General features: G+C 37.4%; 1 protein-coding gene across 1 annotated transcript in view; it reads right to left on the bottom strand.

Annotated features, from left to right (window-relative positions):
• Positions 1-795: 795 nt before the first annotated feature.
• Positions 796-16,738, bottom strand: part of TMPRSS15 (transmembrane serine protease 15) — a 106,367-nt gene continuing 90,424 nt past the window's right edge. Inside the window, exons 23-26 of the mRNA XM_006216760.3 lie at positions 9,490-9,671; positions 8,137-8,232; positions 4,953-5,092; positions 796-951 (exon numbers count right to left, since the gene is read on the bottom strand). Coding sequence (XP_006216822.2) covers positions 796-951; positions 4,953-5,092; positions 8,137-8,232; positions 9,490-9,671 — 574 coding nt within the window. The remainder of the gene's footprint in view (positions 952-4,952; positions 5,093-8,136; positions 8,233-9,489; positions 9,672-16,738) is intronic.

Genomic DNA, 16,738 nt, shown 5'->3' on the forward strand with positions numbered 1-16,738 from the left:
ACTCTAGCACCTCTATCAGAAGAAAATGGTAAATAGTGGTATTTCTTTGATATGTCTGATTACTTTTTTTGAAACCTAAAAAATACTAGCTTGAAATAAATGGACGGTATGAATAATCCAGGTTAAAAATTATCTAATGAAAGAATGACAGTATTAGTTAATTAAGCTTTTATTTTGATATAGGGGTGATATATAGACTTGTACTAGTTTGCTAAGCTAGTTTAATAAGCTTATTTGAGAGAATTGTGCAGTCAGTGTAGTCCAGGTCTGTGACATAAGCTTACAATAAGTATTTTTTTTTATAAGTGGAGGAAATATTAAGGATGTGGTCAAGATGGATTGGAAATGCATTTGGATAGGAAAGTCGGGAGACAATTGAGATTCTGATAATAGTGATCAAAGCTAGAATTAGATAATTTACAGCAGTCTGTTTCAAACAATAACATACTTTGTGCAAAACAGTCTATTTCCTTTCTTTTCCTAATTTTGCTCAAACTTTAAGTGTAATAGTTTATACTTTAAAATAACATTCCTTTATAGAGAATATGATAAAAATGATTATGACCATAGGAAATAATGATATCTGTGAAAGAATAGCTGTTCGCAATAAAATCAAAATGTATTATTTCAAAGTTACTTTGTACTGTAAAGATCATTTTTCCACTTAGCATTTCAGTGGCTTAGGTAAGAATAAAGGCTTTTAGAAACAATTTTTTTTCAAAACTCTCAATTTTCATACTTCTTAAAGTAGAATGGGAAAGCTGCCTCATATTCATCTTTGTTTTAGGAAACAGTCTAATGTAGAAAGCTTTGTATCCATTCTGTGAACCTCGGGACCCGGACATACACCCCTGGGCGATTAGGCAGCGCACACTGGTATCCAAATGATGTCACACCAGCGAGAAACCATCTGTTGTTTTCTTCGCACATTAGCGGTCCTCCTGAATCCCCCTGAAGAGTACATCACAAAAGAAAGTTGTAGATGTGTGATCAATTGACAGAAATATATACAATTATTTTTAGCAAATAAATTCAAAACTGAAGATCAGAACTTTGGTTTAATTGCTAGTCATCTGTATATATTCTCACCATCACTTAAATCAAGGTCGAGAATGAGAACCTTTTGCTGTTCAGTAAGGACACAGAGAAACTATGACAACGAACAAAAGTTTATATGTAATTTTTTATGATTCACTTGTATAGCAAGCATTTCCTTAGTTTAATTATGGCAATTTACTGGGTACTAAGAAATTTTCTAAGGCACAACTGGGAGAGCATCCCAAGTAAAATATGTATTAAAAGCTAATCCTTTTAATAAAGGAGGTATGTCCTAAATATTATGAGGGGCTTTGTGGAAAAGACAATTATCCCACATTTGGTGCTTTAGAATAACTAAAACCTCACACATAAAGTTGATTTTAATTCTCTTGGGTAGCATTCACTTTTCGGCATTAGACAAGCCCAATCAGATTTGAAAAAAACTTAATATTTCAACTGAAATAGGCACATCTATGATATAATTTCTAGTGATAGGCACACATGTTTTCAGCTGAGATTTTAATTGATGAAGTGTTTTTAATTTTTATAAATATTAATTATAGCAATTCATAGTTAATTACCTAGATTTTACTGCACATGATTATTTCCGTGTAATGCAAGTGAATATCACGTAAACACATAGTACCATTATTTAATGACAGAATTGACAAATACTTTCTCACATTAATTGGGCAAAATTTTAAGTTAATCTTTTTTATATTTATGAAGGAACTTAAAGCCTTGTGTACTTTGGTTGAAGTCACTGGTACAATAGAATATTTCACCCAAGCTTATGTTAAAAATTATCCTGAGAGAGACTTTTTGCCTGATTCTTTATTATCTTTGGGACCTATATTTGAGGGAAAATGATGTGGTCTAGAAAATCACCCTTTCTCTCCTGGGTATAGAGGAGCATCAGTTGCATTGGCAACCACAGGTTGCTTCTTTTCTAGAAGTAACAAGTGCGTTCAAGCTGTTTGAAGGCAGGGATTGTGATTTTTATTTCTGTATCCTAAACCCTTCGTCTATATTTATGGAACAGTATCAATCCAAGGTAAGAATAAATACAGGCCCAGTGGAAAAGAATCTCCAAAAGAATACATATATATGGATATGTGTGTGTGTGTGGATATATATACACACACACACACATATATACACACATATATAGATATATAACTGAATTACTTTGCTGTACACCTGAAACATTATAAATCAATTATACTTCAATAAAAACAAAAATAAAAAATAAAAATAGAAGGATAAATACTGGCTCGAAGTTATATGTGACCTTGAAATTCGTCAAAATAAACCTCAACTGTTTGGGTATTTTTAAAAGTAGTCATTTGGTTTTCTTCATATTTTCTAAACTGATTCAATTTTTTAACAGACAACAGAATCCAGACGTTTATTACATGGACACGGGTTTTCAGTTACCCCGCACATACCGGCTCTGTTGCAGTTATTCAAAGAATCCACCAGCAGGCTTAAGGCCAAACAGCTGGGTGGTCCGTCTGGTTGCGAGCCCTATGTCTGGTTCAAACACTTCCCACCATCTGAGACCCCATTTCAGTTCTATTCCGTTACTTCTCTCTGCCTTAATTTTCTGATTTGTTCAATGAAGGTGTCTCCTTCTTCCACTGTCTCAGAGATGTGTTAAGTACTCCAAAAATAGGAGTGGATATGTCCAGAATGTACAGTATTAATCTGAAATGTCTGCTGCCACTTAGATGCTCTACTGGAAAAGAAAAATCTCCTTTGACCGAGCAGCTGAGTGTGAGGGTTGGAGACCATCTTTGTTTAGAGGAGCGGTTCTTTAACCTCAGGTCATCCCCGAGGGCTCACTAGCACACACTGCTGGACCTCCACGCCTGGAGTTTCTGACTCAGAAGCTCTCTGGCAGGGCCGGGAACTTGCCTCTGTAACAGGTATTCAGGTGATGCTGATCTGCTGGACCAGAGGCCATGCTTTGAAAACCAGTGGTGTACAGAACAAGGTTCTGAATAGTCAGCAAGCTGGGTTTGTGCCATTCACTTAGTTTTATAGAGAGATGACTTTCTACGGCCACACAGGGCACCTTAAAATCCAAACAACTGCCCCTCAAGCGCGAGCCATTGGTAAACCAGAAGATATTCAAGAACGTGTAAATAATGCTTCAGAGAACTTACTCAAGTGATGTCTCAGTAATAAAACATGCATCATGTAAAATAATGCATTCTTATTTAATCGGTTAGTCCTCTTGTTTAACACAGCATTAAGGTTGAACAAAGACAATCTAGTGACTCGAGACTATTGATTACTCAGTCATGGTAACATATCACACAAGGTATTGCCTTGTGTGGGAGCTTCCTTACTTGCTAATGGAAACATACTTAGACTCTCTGGAAATCAGAGCCAAGTGTGACAGTTCAGAGATGTGGCATGAGTTACTGGCTTAACGTGACCCTAACATCAGTAGCGTCAGCAGTCATATTTCCTACCTGGTGCAGGAGGCGTCTGCCATGCAACCCCTATTAACTCTAATTGAAGTTGTACAGCTGATTTCCCTCCTGAACAATGATTCTATAAATCTCCCGCTAAGTGGCAATATATCTTACCTTTAGCACACTTTTCACTTTAAAAGGAAAGTATAAGATCAAAGATAAATTTTAAACAAGTTTGCTCTCCTGTTTGTCTTCAATTTGCAAGTGTTCATCAAAGCAGAATAAATGTAAAACAAAGCTGAATATTTCACATGTCACAAGCCATTGACTTAACTAGAGGACACTTAGACAGATCCACCTTCCTAAGTGTCTATTAAGAAAGTCTTGTATCAAGACAAATTATGACATATGCATTAATATGTGTTAAGATAAATAAGTTATTTCCACGTTAACAAAATGAAACCATTTGTCCACAATATAAATTGATACGTCCACATCAGTAAATTATTTGCTCAGTACTGCTATCAGGTTTAATCTAATCTAGTAGATGTTAACACATTAATATTTTATTAATTTTCAAATACAGAAAATATGCCAGAAAATTTATTTACAAAGTCTCTTAATAAAAATTGTTAATATTTTTGAGTGCTTACTTAGTGTCTTATATGTGTTACCTCTTTGAAACCCCTCAGCAATACCTAAGTGACTTGCCTGGTCTCACTCAAGTGTAAAGCAAGGGTCAAATTGAGCACAGAATCTATACTTTCATGGCTACTCCATACTGCACCTACAAATTAATTATAATTCTAAAATCTAGCAGAATTTACTTTTCACTGAGTGTGTGTAGATTTCATGGAGCTCACAGATGGCTACATTATTTCTAGGTGGTTAAGACTTTTTTTTATCTTCCATGAGGGTAGTCTGCGAGTAAGGGATTTCTTTGAAAGCTTGCAAGTCAAAAGCTGGTGATATTCAAATATGTTGCTAGCTATCCAGGTTGGTTTCCATCTGAAAATTATTTTGAGTCACTGGATGCCTGGACCATACTCTAAACCAGGGTTGAAAAGTCAAGGAGTCTAGGCCAAATTGGCCCGCAGATCTGTTTTTGTTTGTTTCCTTTGCATAGCGTTTTCAAGAATTGGAAATTTGAAAATAAATGCTTGTAACTAAGGGGTACACTCTCCAGCTCACCCCCAGGCCCATGACTGCATATTTTATTCAGCTGTCTGACATCCGCATTTTATGCCTCATCCCTAAAGACATCTGATTTGTAACCCTTGTCGGTAAAAATCCATTTTGTTTCTAATGCTCAGGTCCACCCAGGAAAGCTATGCAAAAGCCACACAGAAAAGTAAAAAGTCAGTTTTGAAAAAGAAGAAATGAAAAATTAGCACCCTGAGGATTTCTGTGTTCCCTGATCCCTGTTGAGCAACAAAGGCATCATATAGCAGTGCTTTCTGGAAATGCAGCGGGAGCAGTTTTACCATTTACCTGGCACGAATCTACCCCTCCTTCTTCGTAGCCGGCGCACACCATATTCGCTGTAATGTTGTATTCGGGCATCTGTTGTTGGCATTTCTCATTTGAGAGAAGGGGAACATCAGCTTCTTGCAATACGTCTGCAGGAGGACCTGTTCAACACGGATAATGCAGCCAGCCCGTCAGTCAGAAGTGATCAACATGCATCATTGAATGAGCCACCATCAGTCTTCTTTATTTCAGCAGTTCACGCTCATTATCAAGTACTGTGTGTACGTATAAAGGAGCTAAATGCTAAACCTCGTACTTTCAAGCACATAATAAAGCCCATCTGTGGATTTTGCCAAATGGATTAACAGTAAAGCACTTCTTTAGTTTCCAAGGACCAACAGGGCGGTAGATTAGACTAGATAGCCTTTAGGTATTTTCAGTAATTTTAAACAGTTACAGCATTACTCATAGGGGGAAAAAGCCGACCAACATAAAGAGTTTCATTCATGGAAATTAGCAAGGGCTCAGAAATCCAGGCGTGCTTTTCATCTGCACCTGAAGAGGTGCTCCCGGATAATGGCATTCAGCTCCTGTGTGATGCAGTGTGAGCGAGCAGGTGCACACTGAGCAGGAGACAAAGCTCAGATGAACTGTGCCCTGGTCTAAGGGCAATCAGCTTGTCAGCCACGTGCAGGTGAAGAGAAAGGAGGCATTTAGTGGCAGAGTGCACTTCCATGCTTTTTACAAAAATGACTCATCTACTGGAAGCACGAATCTCTGTTTACAGGAATACTGATCCCAAGAGAGATATGAAAAACGCAGGTGTCTAGTGCCCTAGAAAAGGTACCTGGTAAGCATTTTCTAATAATTGGTAGGTTTATTTAGTTTCTCAAGAAAGGCAGAAAGTTGAGGATAAGGGGGTACATTTGACAGCCAACATTGTTGCAAAAATGCAGGTGATCTCATTTCCAGCTAAGTTTAACACCCATACTAAGAAGATAAGAAATGTATGTATGTGTGTGTATGTGTGTGTGTCTACCTGCGTGTGTATAATTTAGGTGCAAAACAATGTACGTATAACCTAGTGGTGGGTTGATAAATGTTTAATAACTGATCTTCAAGAAATGAAAAACAAAGCCCCAATGTGTATTGTCTGCCAATTAGCCCGCTGTAAACACTCCAACCATGGTCCATTTCAGGGTACCAGAGTGACAGTGAATGTGAAGTTGAGAGCTGATGCCAGCTGGTACCAGTGACTCCAGCAGCTGGATGATTTTTAAAGTTTGACAATAGACTTTAAGTTTAAAAAGTGAATTAGAGAGGTTATGATGGAGGAGAACTTTCAGCATTTCACTGTCATTTGTTCTGTGAAGATCAAGAATGGGCTGGTAGACTTAGCTTTATAATAAAAATCAAAGACAATTTTGCTGCTTGTCAAGGGGTAAAAAATTGGCTGGGTATATGATAAAACTTTTTGGTAAAGGAAAATTTGAGCAGTGTTCTTACATGTGATATCTGTCAACATGAGTTGCCATGAGAATAATTGAGAATATACATATTCACACACACAAAACATAAAAATGTCAGTAATGATATTTTAAGTTGACCAATTGCCTTAATTTAATTGACTACTTCATTACTTCTTAGTAAGCAACATGTTCATGATCTTCCTAGAAAATTAATTAGTGTAAAATACTCAAAGGGGGGAACACTGAGGTTTTAGAAGTAGTTGGAAACCCTCAGGTAAAGTTCATAAAATTCATTAAAATTGCCATCACCCAGGAAGTATTCAAACATGATCTGTTTATTCCTAAATGAAATTGATCTCAGATGTAGATTTTTTTTTCTTGGCTCCATATCACTCTGAGAGACTTCCCTTAAGCCAATTAAATGCATATCTTTAGTACCAATAAGCAAATGGGAGCAAGTTTACTCAGCTCTTAAAAAAATAATAATTTCCTATGGAATAGAGTCTTATATTTTGTTAGTGGGTAATTTGTTTTTTGAAGAGTACACTGTGGTCATAAATGTATTTTACTTGAAGTCCGATAGAGAAAATTTTTATCTAAGAATCATTGTTACTCTTTAGATTTCAGATTTAATAAGTCATGACATTTTTCAAGTGGAGGAAATAGAAGAATATACAGTCTATGACTTCAGTGTATTTTATGGACAGCAGAAATGAAGCATTTCAGCAGCATAATGTAATTGCAGTGGATAACATTTTTTGGAATCATCAGGCAAGGATTTGACTTAGACTTTATGCTCTCATTCACAAGAGGTAAGGCTATTTTAGCTGTGAATCCTTTGTTGCTGACACCTGCATCTTTCCACAGGATTCTATGCCTTTTCATCTCAAGTGCAATTAGGATTTTTAAATATCATGGCTCTGACCTGTTGTGACTGCAGAGACCAGGTTCTCCCACCAGACAATAGTTTTTCCTTTTTGCTTAACTATTGATGAGTTGTCAAACGTTATCCTACATGGAGTATCTCCTATTAGGAATTTCAAAACCAATGAGCCTCGCAGTTACATTTAGAGAGTACGAAGGCTTTTTTAAAAGTTTGCTTATTTTTACTATGCATCTTTTCTTTGTTTGGAGAATGTGCTATTAAATGACGCTAGTGAATCAATGGTATATCAGTTTATAGTCTTCAATGGACGATTCAGGCCATATCTGAGTCTCCTTGTCAGTACGCAGAACCAGCGTGATAAAACTGATCCCCTTCTCATTTTAGGGAATGTGAGTGTGAAACCTTTATGTGACAAATAATAATAGTTTTATTGATTTGAGAAATGTAACAGGTAATAATTGGGTTTTTGATGAGATTTTATTTTGATAAGACTTTATCCATATGTTTTACAGAGATACAGTTTTGTAGCCCTTGGTTATATTCATTTCAATAGCTGTATCTTTTCTCTTTATCAGAGTGTTTGTAATACTTAAATTAGTTATTGAGTTTGGAGAATGCTTGAATTCCCCTCCAATAAAAATTGTAGTTTTATAATATACTTCACACAATTTGGGAAAAAAATGAAATTATGCAAATATACAACACATGAATATAAGCCTAACAGTGCTTTTAAGAGATTTTGCAGAAAACTGTGATGAGTTTCTAAAATGTTGAAAATATTCACAGGGTAGAGCAATAGCATGTTTTTTACTAGCAAATGTTTTCTTTGTTTTTGAGTCTGATAATTTACCTTGATATGCAACCGTCCCCCAGCCAGCAATAGAACAAATTCTTCCTGGAGGGAAAACTTGATTTTCTTCTGGTAAGCAAATAGGTTGTATATAATCTGGAAACATGAAGAAAACAGAAACAAGAACAGACGCACATGCATTTCCAAAAGGTTTGACAATCAATCATTTTCAACATTCCATCTAAACAAAAAGAACTGTGTTTTTGTTTTGTCCTGGCTGGACATTTTTTTGACATCAATCTTAGGGGAAAGCAGCTTTCCAGAGCAGCACTTCTTTGCTAGTGAATCAGGTACCACTGGTGGCTTTTTAAGTTCCTCCACATTGTCTCCTAGTTACTCTAATGTAGACAACGTCTTAGTTCTGGAATTAGTCATTTATATTGGATTTCTAAATAATCACGGTACTTAATAGAATGTGGTGCCAGTTCTGTGAAAACCTTGGTAAGGCTGCTTCTCAGCATCAGCTAAGAGCAACTTGGGCCAATGTTCTGAGGTTTCCTTGATTTTCCCCAGTTATCTCCACGTTAACAAAGCTTTTAGGCGGTTGTTTAACAGAACCCTTATGGGGGCATTAGCACTGGTCGCTGGCTTTTTATGCCCTTCAACAACTGGCAAGCCTGCGAACATTTATTCAGCATCCGCGACCTGTAAAACCCAGGGCAGACACAAGAGGGAATAAAAGGACAGGGTTAATACAACTAACCGTGGCAACAGTCTGCCCTGGACAAGTGCTCTGATGCACGCGGAGACCCAGTGCCACAGGAGCGCAGAGACGGCAGCGCTTCCTCCTGCCTGGGCACTGGAGAGTCTCAGAGGGAAGGCTGGAGCTAAGCAGAGCCCTTCGGGGTAAAGTGCACTCCCCCAGGTGATTTCTCGCACATTATCCAGGTGTTTGGAGGAAGTCCTCCACCTGCCATTTTCATGGATGCTGTTGACTCTCCTTCGTGGGAAGCAGTTCTTACTCACTTTGTTCCTGGAACATACTCTCGTCTCTCAGTTTGCTCTACTCTGACCTTTGTGGCAGGGGGACCTGCCTTTCTTGCACAGGAGAGCCAGAGAAGGCATGTATCAGAGCGTGACATTTTCTCTGGGCTGCTCCTCCGAGCCCACTGTTACAGAAGGCTCCGAGGGTTATATTTTACTGGTTAATTTCCTAGAAAGTTGGATTTAAGCACCTTGATGAAGGTAATTTAATATGTTTCTCTCCATTCCCCAATTCCATTTAAATCATAATGATTTCTGTAACAGATGATCCAACTTTTATGGACTATTAATGCACTGGTACTGATAATACTTAAATCTAATTTTGAATTAATTTGGGCAGATGAGGTGACTAAAACTGATTTATTTTACCTGTGTAATTCACTTTAAATTCAAGGTGCATCATGGCAATGTCGCTGTCCTTTCTCCGTCTATTGTAATGTGGATTGATGACAATTTGATCAATCTGCCGAGTTACTATTTGAGGAGAAGTCAGATTTGATGTCATATGCAGGCCTAGGATTGCTTTCCACTTGGTTGGCTCTAAATTTCTCCTGAAGATTATGAAAAAGAAGTATAAGAAACCCTTCATCTGCCAATTTGCTTTCTAGAGATCTTCATAGCAGATGCTTTAGGGCTATGTATTCTCATCCTCAGATATCCTTGAAATTCTCTGAAGAATTCTTCTTTAAAAATTTTCCATTAATTTTTATTTTTCTGATCAGATCATAGATGAAGCCTTAATTAGTGCTAATCTCTATCACATCTTTTAAATCATCTCTCTCTTTTTTTTTTTAAACTGCAGTATAGTTGACTTACAAAGCTGTGTTTCTGGTGTACAGCATAGTGATTCAGTAACACATACATGCATACATTCTTTCAAATAACACTGTTACTTGCCCGTCTCCCGTCTCTGATTTAATGAATCTGGGATGGAGAGGAGCACTTTTAAGAATTCATTTTCAAATTGAATCTTGAAGATTATGGTGCTGTATGGTGAGGTTTGAGAACCACTGCTTTATAGTGCGCTCCACTGTGGCGACTGCATCTTGGTCCAGGGTCTCCTCAGACAACCACGCAGCTCGGGTAATAACGGAAAGAGGTTCAGCAGCATCTCTGGTTCGGGGTGGGGGACCCCTGAATTCACAGAGTTCAGATAAGCAATACAACCTATTATAATGCTTATAATCTAACACACCAACTTGAGTGATTTCCACGCAATGGTTTTCCACATACAAGGTTGACTATTGAGAATGTACTGGTAAAAGATGACATTTGTATTGTGGGCAGATTAAATTGAAGAGTATCTTGTAATTTGAAAGTGTACAGGGACTCCTAAATGTGCTATTGGCCTGCAACACCTTCATGCCAAGAAATGACCAGTGAACAGCTGGAATTAAGCCACTTGAGCCATAGTCACAATGACGTAAAAATTCAATAACACAGTCATGGCAGAACCAGTGACCTAATTCTCAGCAGTCTCAAATGCCTAATGTCATGTGTTATTTCAAAGGTTAAAATCCAAGTTACCTACAAATATAAAGGGGCATGAAGTTGTTTGAAGTCCATCGGTTTATCTTTCTATCTATTCATTACGTCATTACATTTCCCAAAGGATTATGTTTGATCAAGTAGCAGTCATCCGCAAAGCCCAGGCATTCAGTAAGCGTCCACTTACAACCACACTGCATTAAAATCTGAGGGAACTTCCTTAAGTGCTTCATAGCAATAGAACAACTCCCATTTATGGAGAAGCTGCTTTGTGCCGAGCGTGATGCCAAGTACTTTGACGGCATCGTCTCATTTCATCCTTATCCCAGTTCTACGGCTTTTGCAGTTGGAACAAACTGGGTGCTGACGGTTTAAAATGATAGGGTGGAGACCTGACGTGGGACTGACTTTAGAAGCCGCCCTTGCACCAGGAGCTGGGGAGCCTCATGGAGCTCTTGGCAGGGGTCTGTGGGAAAAGCTGAGAACATGAGGGGCAGGAGGGGGAGACACGGAGCTATCTAGGCTCTGCCAGGGGCGGATGTCTCTGCCCCTAGCAGCTGGTTGCAAATCCTTAACTGCCCAGATGCTGGGCTGGGAAGGCATTATGGTGCCACAGAGGCCCCTCTGATTGTCAAAAGGCCTTCTCACTCTCTCTTTTCCAGCACAGAGGAATCAGGACTTTGGTCAAGCTGGACATAATGATTATTTCAGATGTTCCAACTGCACCCTACTCCCACTGAACCCTGGAACTCCCCTGCCCACCCTGGCCTGCTCAGGGAGAAGGAAGGGGTGGAGTGAAATCTCCTCCCTTGTGTCCCATCCCTGAGTTTTTCCCTCTATCACAAGTTTGTTTCCAATAGCCAAGCTGATTGGGGTTGTCACTGGATTAGCATGCCTGTTAGGTAACAGCTGGTTACTCTTTTTAAAGAATTGTATGTTTTTATTCAGCATTTGATTTCTATATTTACTCAATATTTAGAAGAAATTTAATCTTAAAATCGCCACACCATGTTTCCTCCTTTGTATTTGATTATATTTATTTACACATATTATAGTCTGCATTATATGTTATATACCCAATGTATTATATTAGCGTTTATATATTAAATTATAAATAATACTAACTATATTAATGGTATACCATTTAAATAATAACTATAAAAATTTGTTCAAAGGGAGTATAAGCCCATTATAGAAATTCTATTTTGAAGTTAACAGAGTACATTTATTTAAAAAAAAGAATTATCTCCTTAAATGCTTTCTGCATATTTTATTTTAAAAAATTACATAAAAGTTCAGAGTGCTATATGCAGTTTATTTGCTGTAGATTTAAGTCAATGATAAAATAATGCAGTGTCAATAAAATAATGCAGTTCAGTAGCTAAATTCCCAAATTATCTCTTTTGGAAGCACTGTACTCCATCTGAGAACCATAAATATAATTACTGATATGAGACAGCTTGTAGGTAATGCAAAGTTTAGTAATCACCATTTTCTCTCATTATTTTAGAGTTTTGAGTAGAAAACCAATACGTGAACCACCAACTGTGAAGTTTAAACATACATGTTTCAAGCTCCTGGTCTAACGTGATTTACAGGAATGTTATTCTGACACATTCTTAGTGATATCTGAAATTGTTAATGTGCTACATGGAATATAGCCTTTTTTCCTGCATCTGTAAGTAGCACTATGGAATGGAATTATCTCCCCAACACGTATCATTGCATTTCTCTCTCAAGTCTTACTCCACGTACCTTTCTGTGTCTATGTAATTAATTTCCCCACCATGAGCCCAACACTAATGCAAGACCACTAGAATGATTACATCTTTCTCTCAGATGATAAAGACTTGAGAATACAGAAGTCATAGCCAATGGTACTTAAAGTTTATGAATCAACAGAAATTTGCTGAAATTCAGTTTCTTAGTTTCTACCTCCAGAGATTCTAATTTGGAAGGTTGGTGTGGGACCCAAGATTCTGTACTTTGTAATCACTGTTGGGATACTGAACAATACAAAATCCTCCCCTGATTTTTCTATCCTCCTAAAACCAAGAGATAGAAGAATAAAGCCTTCAGAGACATCATTGCAGATGAAGAAAGGAGACATGTTCTAAAAATATCCCTGTTTCAGAGCATCTGCATTCTAATTGACCAAGGAAATGTTATAGGACAGAAGACAGGTGGGGATGGGAACAGGAGATAACCCACTGGCTAGGCAGACCCCAAGCCAGCAGAGGCTAAAGGGAAATAGGATAGCTTTCGGTAGGGAAAGTTGGGTGAACTTCTGCTACATTTCGCCTTTTCCTGCTCTGTCCAAGCAAAGTGTTTTCCTCAGTAGCAAGGGAAAGAAAGGTACAGGCTGAGAAAAAGCAGACAGACATGTTTCTAACCTCAAAGACTAGCACACTTCTTGGTACACAGTAGGTGCTCCACAGACGCTGCACTGGATGGGATGAGCTGGCGCTACCCCACTCTATGTTGCTATGTGCTGCGGTGTAAATAACGTCACTACTCCCAACATGAAGCTTATCCTCTTCTAAGTGGGATTTTCATTGTGGTAGGAAATAAACGTGGTAAGATAATTATGATATGCTAAAAGGAAAAGAAAAATCAATGCGAACCCATACTATAAACTGAAAGTTTTTTATGTTCTACCATTACTAATGGTGGCATAAAGCGACCTCAGCAAGTTTGCCCACCGCCAAGCCCAATGTTTACCCACAGCACAATGCTTTTGGTCTCTATTACTATTCTCCACTGAATGGAAAAGGATTCCTAAGAAAATAGCCAACTCCAATTTTTAAAAGCAATTAAAATTTAGACTGCTTCCAAAACGTGGTGTGGTTGTCAGAGAGTAATGAACTTTTCAAGAATCTCAGAGGTAATTTTAAAAGAACAAAGGAGCCAGATTAAATAGGAAAACAATTTGAGCATCATATAAGAATCATAATTATCCTAGTTAATAAAATGAATGCTTAATGAAGGGCCATGAGTCCATAATGAAACTTGAAAAAATAAAAGTTAAGTGTGTAAAGCGTCGTTCTATTGTAAAAGGAGGGTGGACAGTGAGGATCTGTTCACTTATTATTCCATTTCGTGAGTAGGGACAAGAGTTTTATACATGTGGGTATTTTTATTTCATCTATTAAGTAAAAATCTGTTTTTAAAATATAGGTATGTACTTACTTAAGTGTAAAAAAGAGAAGTACAGGGAACCAAGAGTGAGCCAAATAATCATCAGCATTATTTGACCTGGTAGATTATTTCTCGAAACTAAAGGAATCATCTCTGAGCTCCCTTCTTCACTCGACTTCCAAGACTATCCATGAACTTGTGATTTTCTTTTCATTTCACTCTCTGCTTGTCCTAGGTTTTCCCCCTCAGTTCTTTTTCTTCTCAAACTCTAAATATTTAGAACACTCTAGAATGTTGCCTTCCATCTTCTCTTCTCCATTTACACTAATGTCATGGATGATTGCATCCCATGCCATGACTTTAAATGCCAGCTATATGCTGAAAGTTTCCAAATTTGTGTTCCAATTCTTGACTTCTTCTCTGAACTCTAGACTCACATGCCCACAATTGGCCAACAAATACCGCTTGGACTCTGGTAAGAAGTCTCAATTTAATATATAAAGATCAGAACTTTTATTCCCTTTCCAATTCCATTTCTTCACATTTTCCTTATTTCAACACATCCTATTGCTCAAACCCAAACCCTTGGTTCTCCTCTTTCCTTCTCCTTATCTCTCTGTGATCATTAGTACACTCAGATGTCTCCAAGCATTTGAACTCACTAATGACATCCAGACACTTGCTCGCCTTCCTCAGCCATAATCTTAGGACCACCGTTGTTTCTTTCTAACTGGTCCCCCCAGTTTCACTCTTGCTCTGCCCAGCAGTCTCATCTCCACACGGATGCCTGATTAGTTAACACCACTCTTCAGCCTTCTAGATGGTCTTACATCCCATTTATCATGGCCAACTGAGTTCTCACCAGGGCCTCAGATCTGGTCTTGCCCATACATCCAATCCTATTCCTACTCCTCTGCCAATCACTTCCTTGTCAACAGTAGTAGCAGGGCTTCTCGAGGTTTCTGTCTTTCTGCCCTTCCCTGTAATATAAGCATTATTAGGGCAAAGACTTTGTTGGTCTGTAAAGCACTATCATCCCCAAAACTTAGAACAATGCTTGGCACAAGATAAGTGCTCAGTAAATATCATCTGACGGAGTGAATATATGAGAAACAGGAAGCAATCCAGGAGCCAGAAGGATTGAGCGTGACCAGTGGGCACACACAACAGCCAGGTGAAGAGAGGGGAGGTGTATATCAGGCCATTTCAACACAAGTGGTAGCACAAAATAAATAAGGAAAAAGAGGGCACAGTAATGTGATTCAAGATGATGAAATAGTTCTCAAAGTAGAAGTAACTTCAGAGCTCTGATAATGAGAGTATTTAGGAAATAAAACTTCTGGGTAGACTAAGAATTATAATGTTACCTGCTAATGAGAAATATGTTATTAAAATAACACTGAATAGAAATATATCAAGGAGATGGGTTATATAATATTGACCAAGGGAGACTTAAAAAATACGTAATTTTAAGGAGAAACCAGGTTGGTTGGAAATTGGTAAAACCTGTTAGAAAGGCATAAATCAAAAAAGTCCTAGTGGCAGAATAAGAAAATTTTAACTATCAAAAAGATGACTAGTAGCTCAAACTTGAACTCCTTTAGGAAAGCAAACAAGAGCCATGCCTTAACCAAAACCCAATGTCACTAAGCTAATCTTGCACTTTCTACTGGCCTAGGAAAATGCTCTTCCTTTTTTTTTTTTTTTTTTGGATCTATAAACATGACTATAATCTTGAGAAAGTATTTATACTTTTAAAATATTTAAGTAATTCTAGTATATTAGTAGCTAATCTCCTAAAGCTATAAGAATAGGTAGATAAATAGAGAAATTAATTAAACACATGATGTTCATTTTCTAGAGTAGGTTTAAGTAGAAATGAAATAAATTTTAAAATATTATATTTGGATAGATTCTGTATCTAGACCTATTTAAAAATTTTGAGGCATTGAAAAGAACTCAAATTTTAAAGTGTAATTGCAGTATCAATTGATTAAGTAATGCTACTTTATAATCAATACTTAACTGTTTAAAAAGTTGGTTTTTGAATTTTATTAGTGTATCAGTTAAATTAATTTAGCACTAAATAAAGTATAAATAGTAGTATGCATTTCTTGCCCAAAACACCTCATTGTGAAATCATCTATTTCAGAAATGTTGACACCTATTTCAAGAAATTATTTTAATAAGAAATGAGGTAATCCATATACTGCATTTGGTCGCCTCTGAAGAGCAAATTTAAAAATGGAAGATTGGCAAGAGGCTTCTCTATGGATAATTTCATCATTGATACATGTCTGTTCAATAGATGTGATCCAGACAGTAAGTCTGTACATGACTGGCCAACCCAAGGGACTGAATAATGGTCCCTTCTGGGATCTACACTTAAGATTTTGCATTTTGCTATATGTTAGTGGGAAAAAATGGAAAACAAATATTAAACTCTGGTTGGTAAATTTGCTTTACACAGTGGTCTGGGTTAATAATCCTCAAATTACTGTTTGGGTTCTAAGCTTGAGCAAACCCATAAATACTTTGTGGATGGCACAAACAAGGTTTCTCATTATTGGAGATAAGAGTTATGAATATGGAAGAAGACAAGACTAGAATGAACCCTGTGGTCTTTTATTTGAACTGGAGCTATAATTTTAGGTTCATATTAATAGGTATAGAGCTACGTCTAGAGGGTCTAGAAGCAGGACACACCAGCAGCTGCAAGGGGTGAAGAGGACCCTGTTTTTGTTTTTTTGGTTTTTTTTTGTTTTTTTTTTTAACGTAGAAGGAACTAAAATGGCTAAGTGGATTTGGGGTTTCTTACAGAAAACCTGATTTGAGGGCAAGCCCAGGGAATGCATAGAGTGAAACTGGAACATCTTATTTTGCCAAAAAAGGAAAGAAGTTCTCAAAGAATGGGGATACAGTAAGACCAACAAAGGAGCAAGCGTGAAGGGTTTCCCCAAAGATAAGGCCTTTCTGTAAAATAACTTGCTCA

This window comes from Vicugna pacos, chromosome 1 (genome assembly GCF_048564905.1).
Source record: "Vicugna pacos chromosome 1, VicPac4, whole genome shotgun sequence".
Taxonomy (NCBI): Eukaryota; Metazoa; Chordata; class Mammalia; order Artiodactyla; family Camelidae; genus Vicugna; species Vicugna pacos.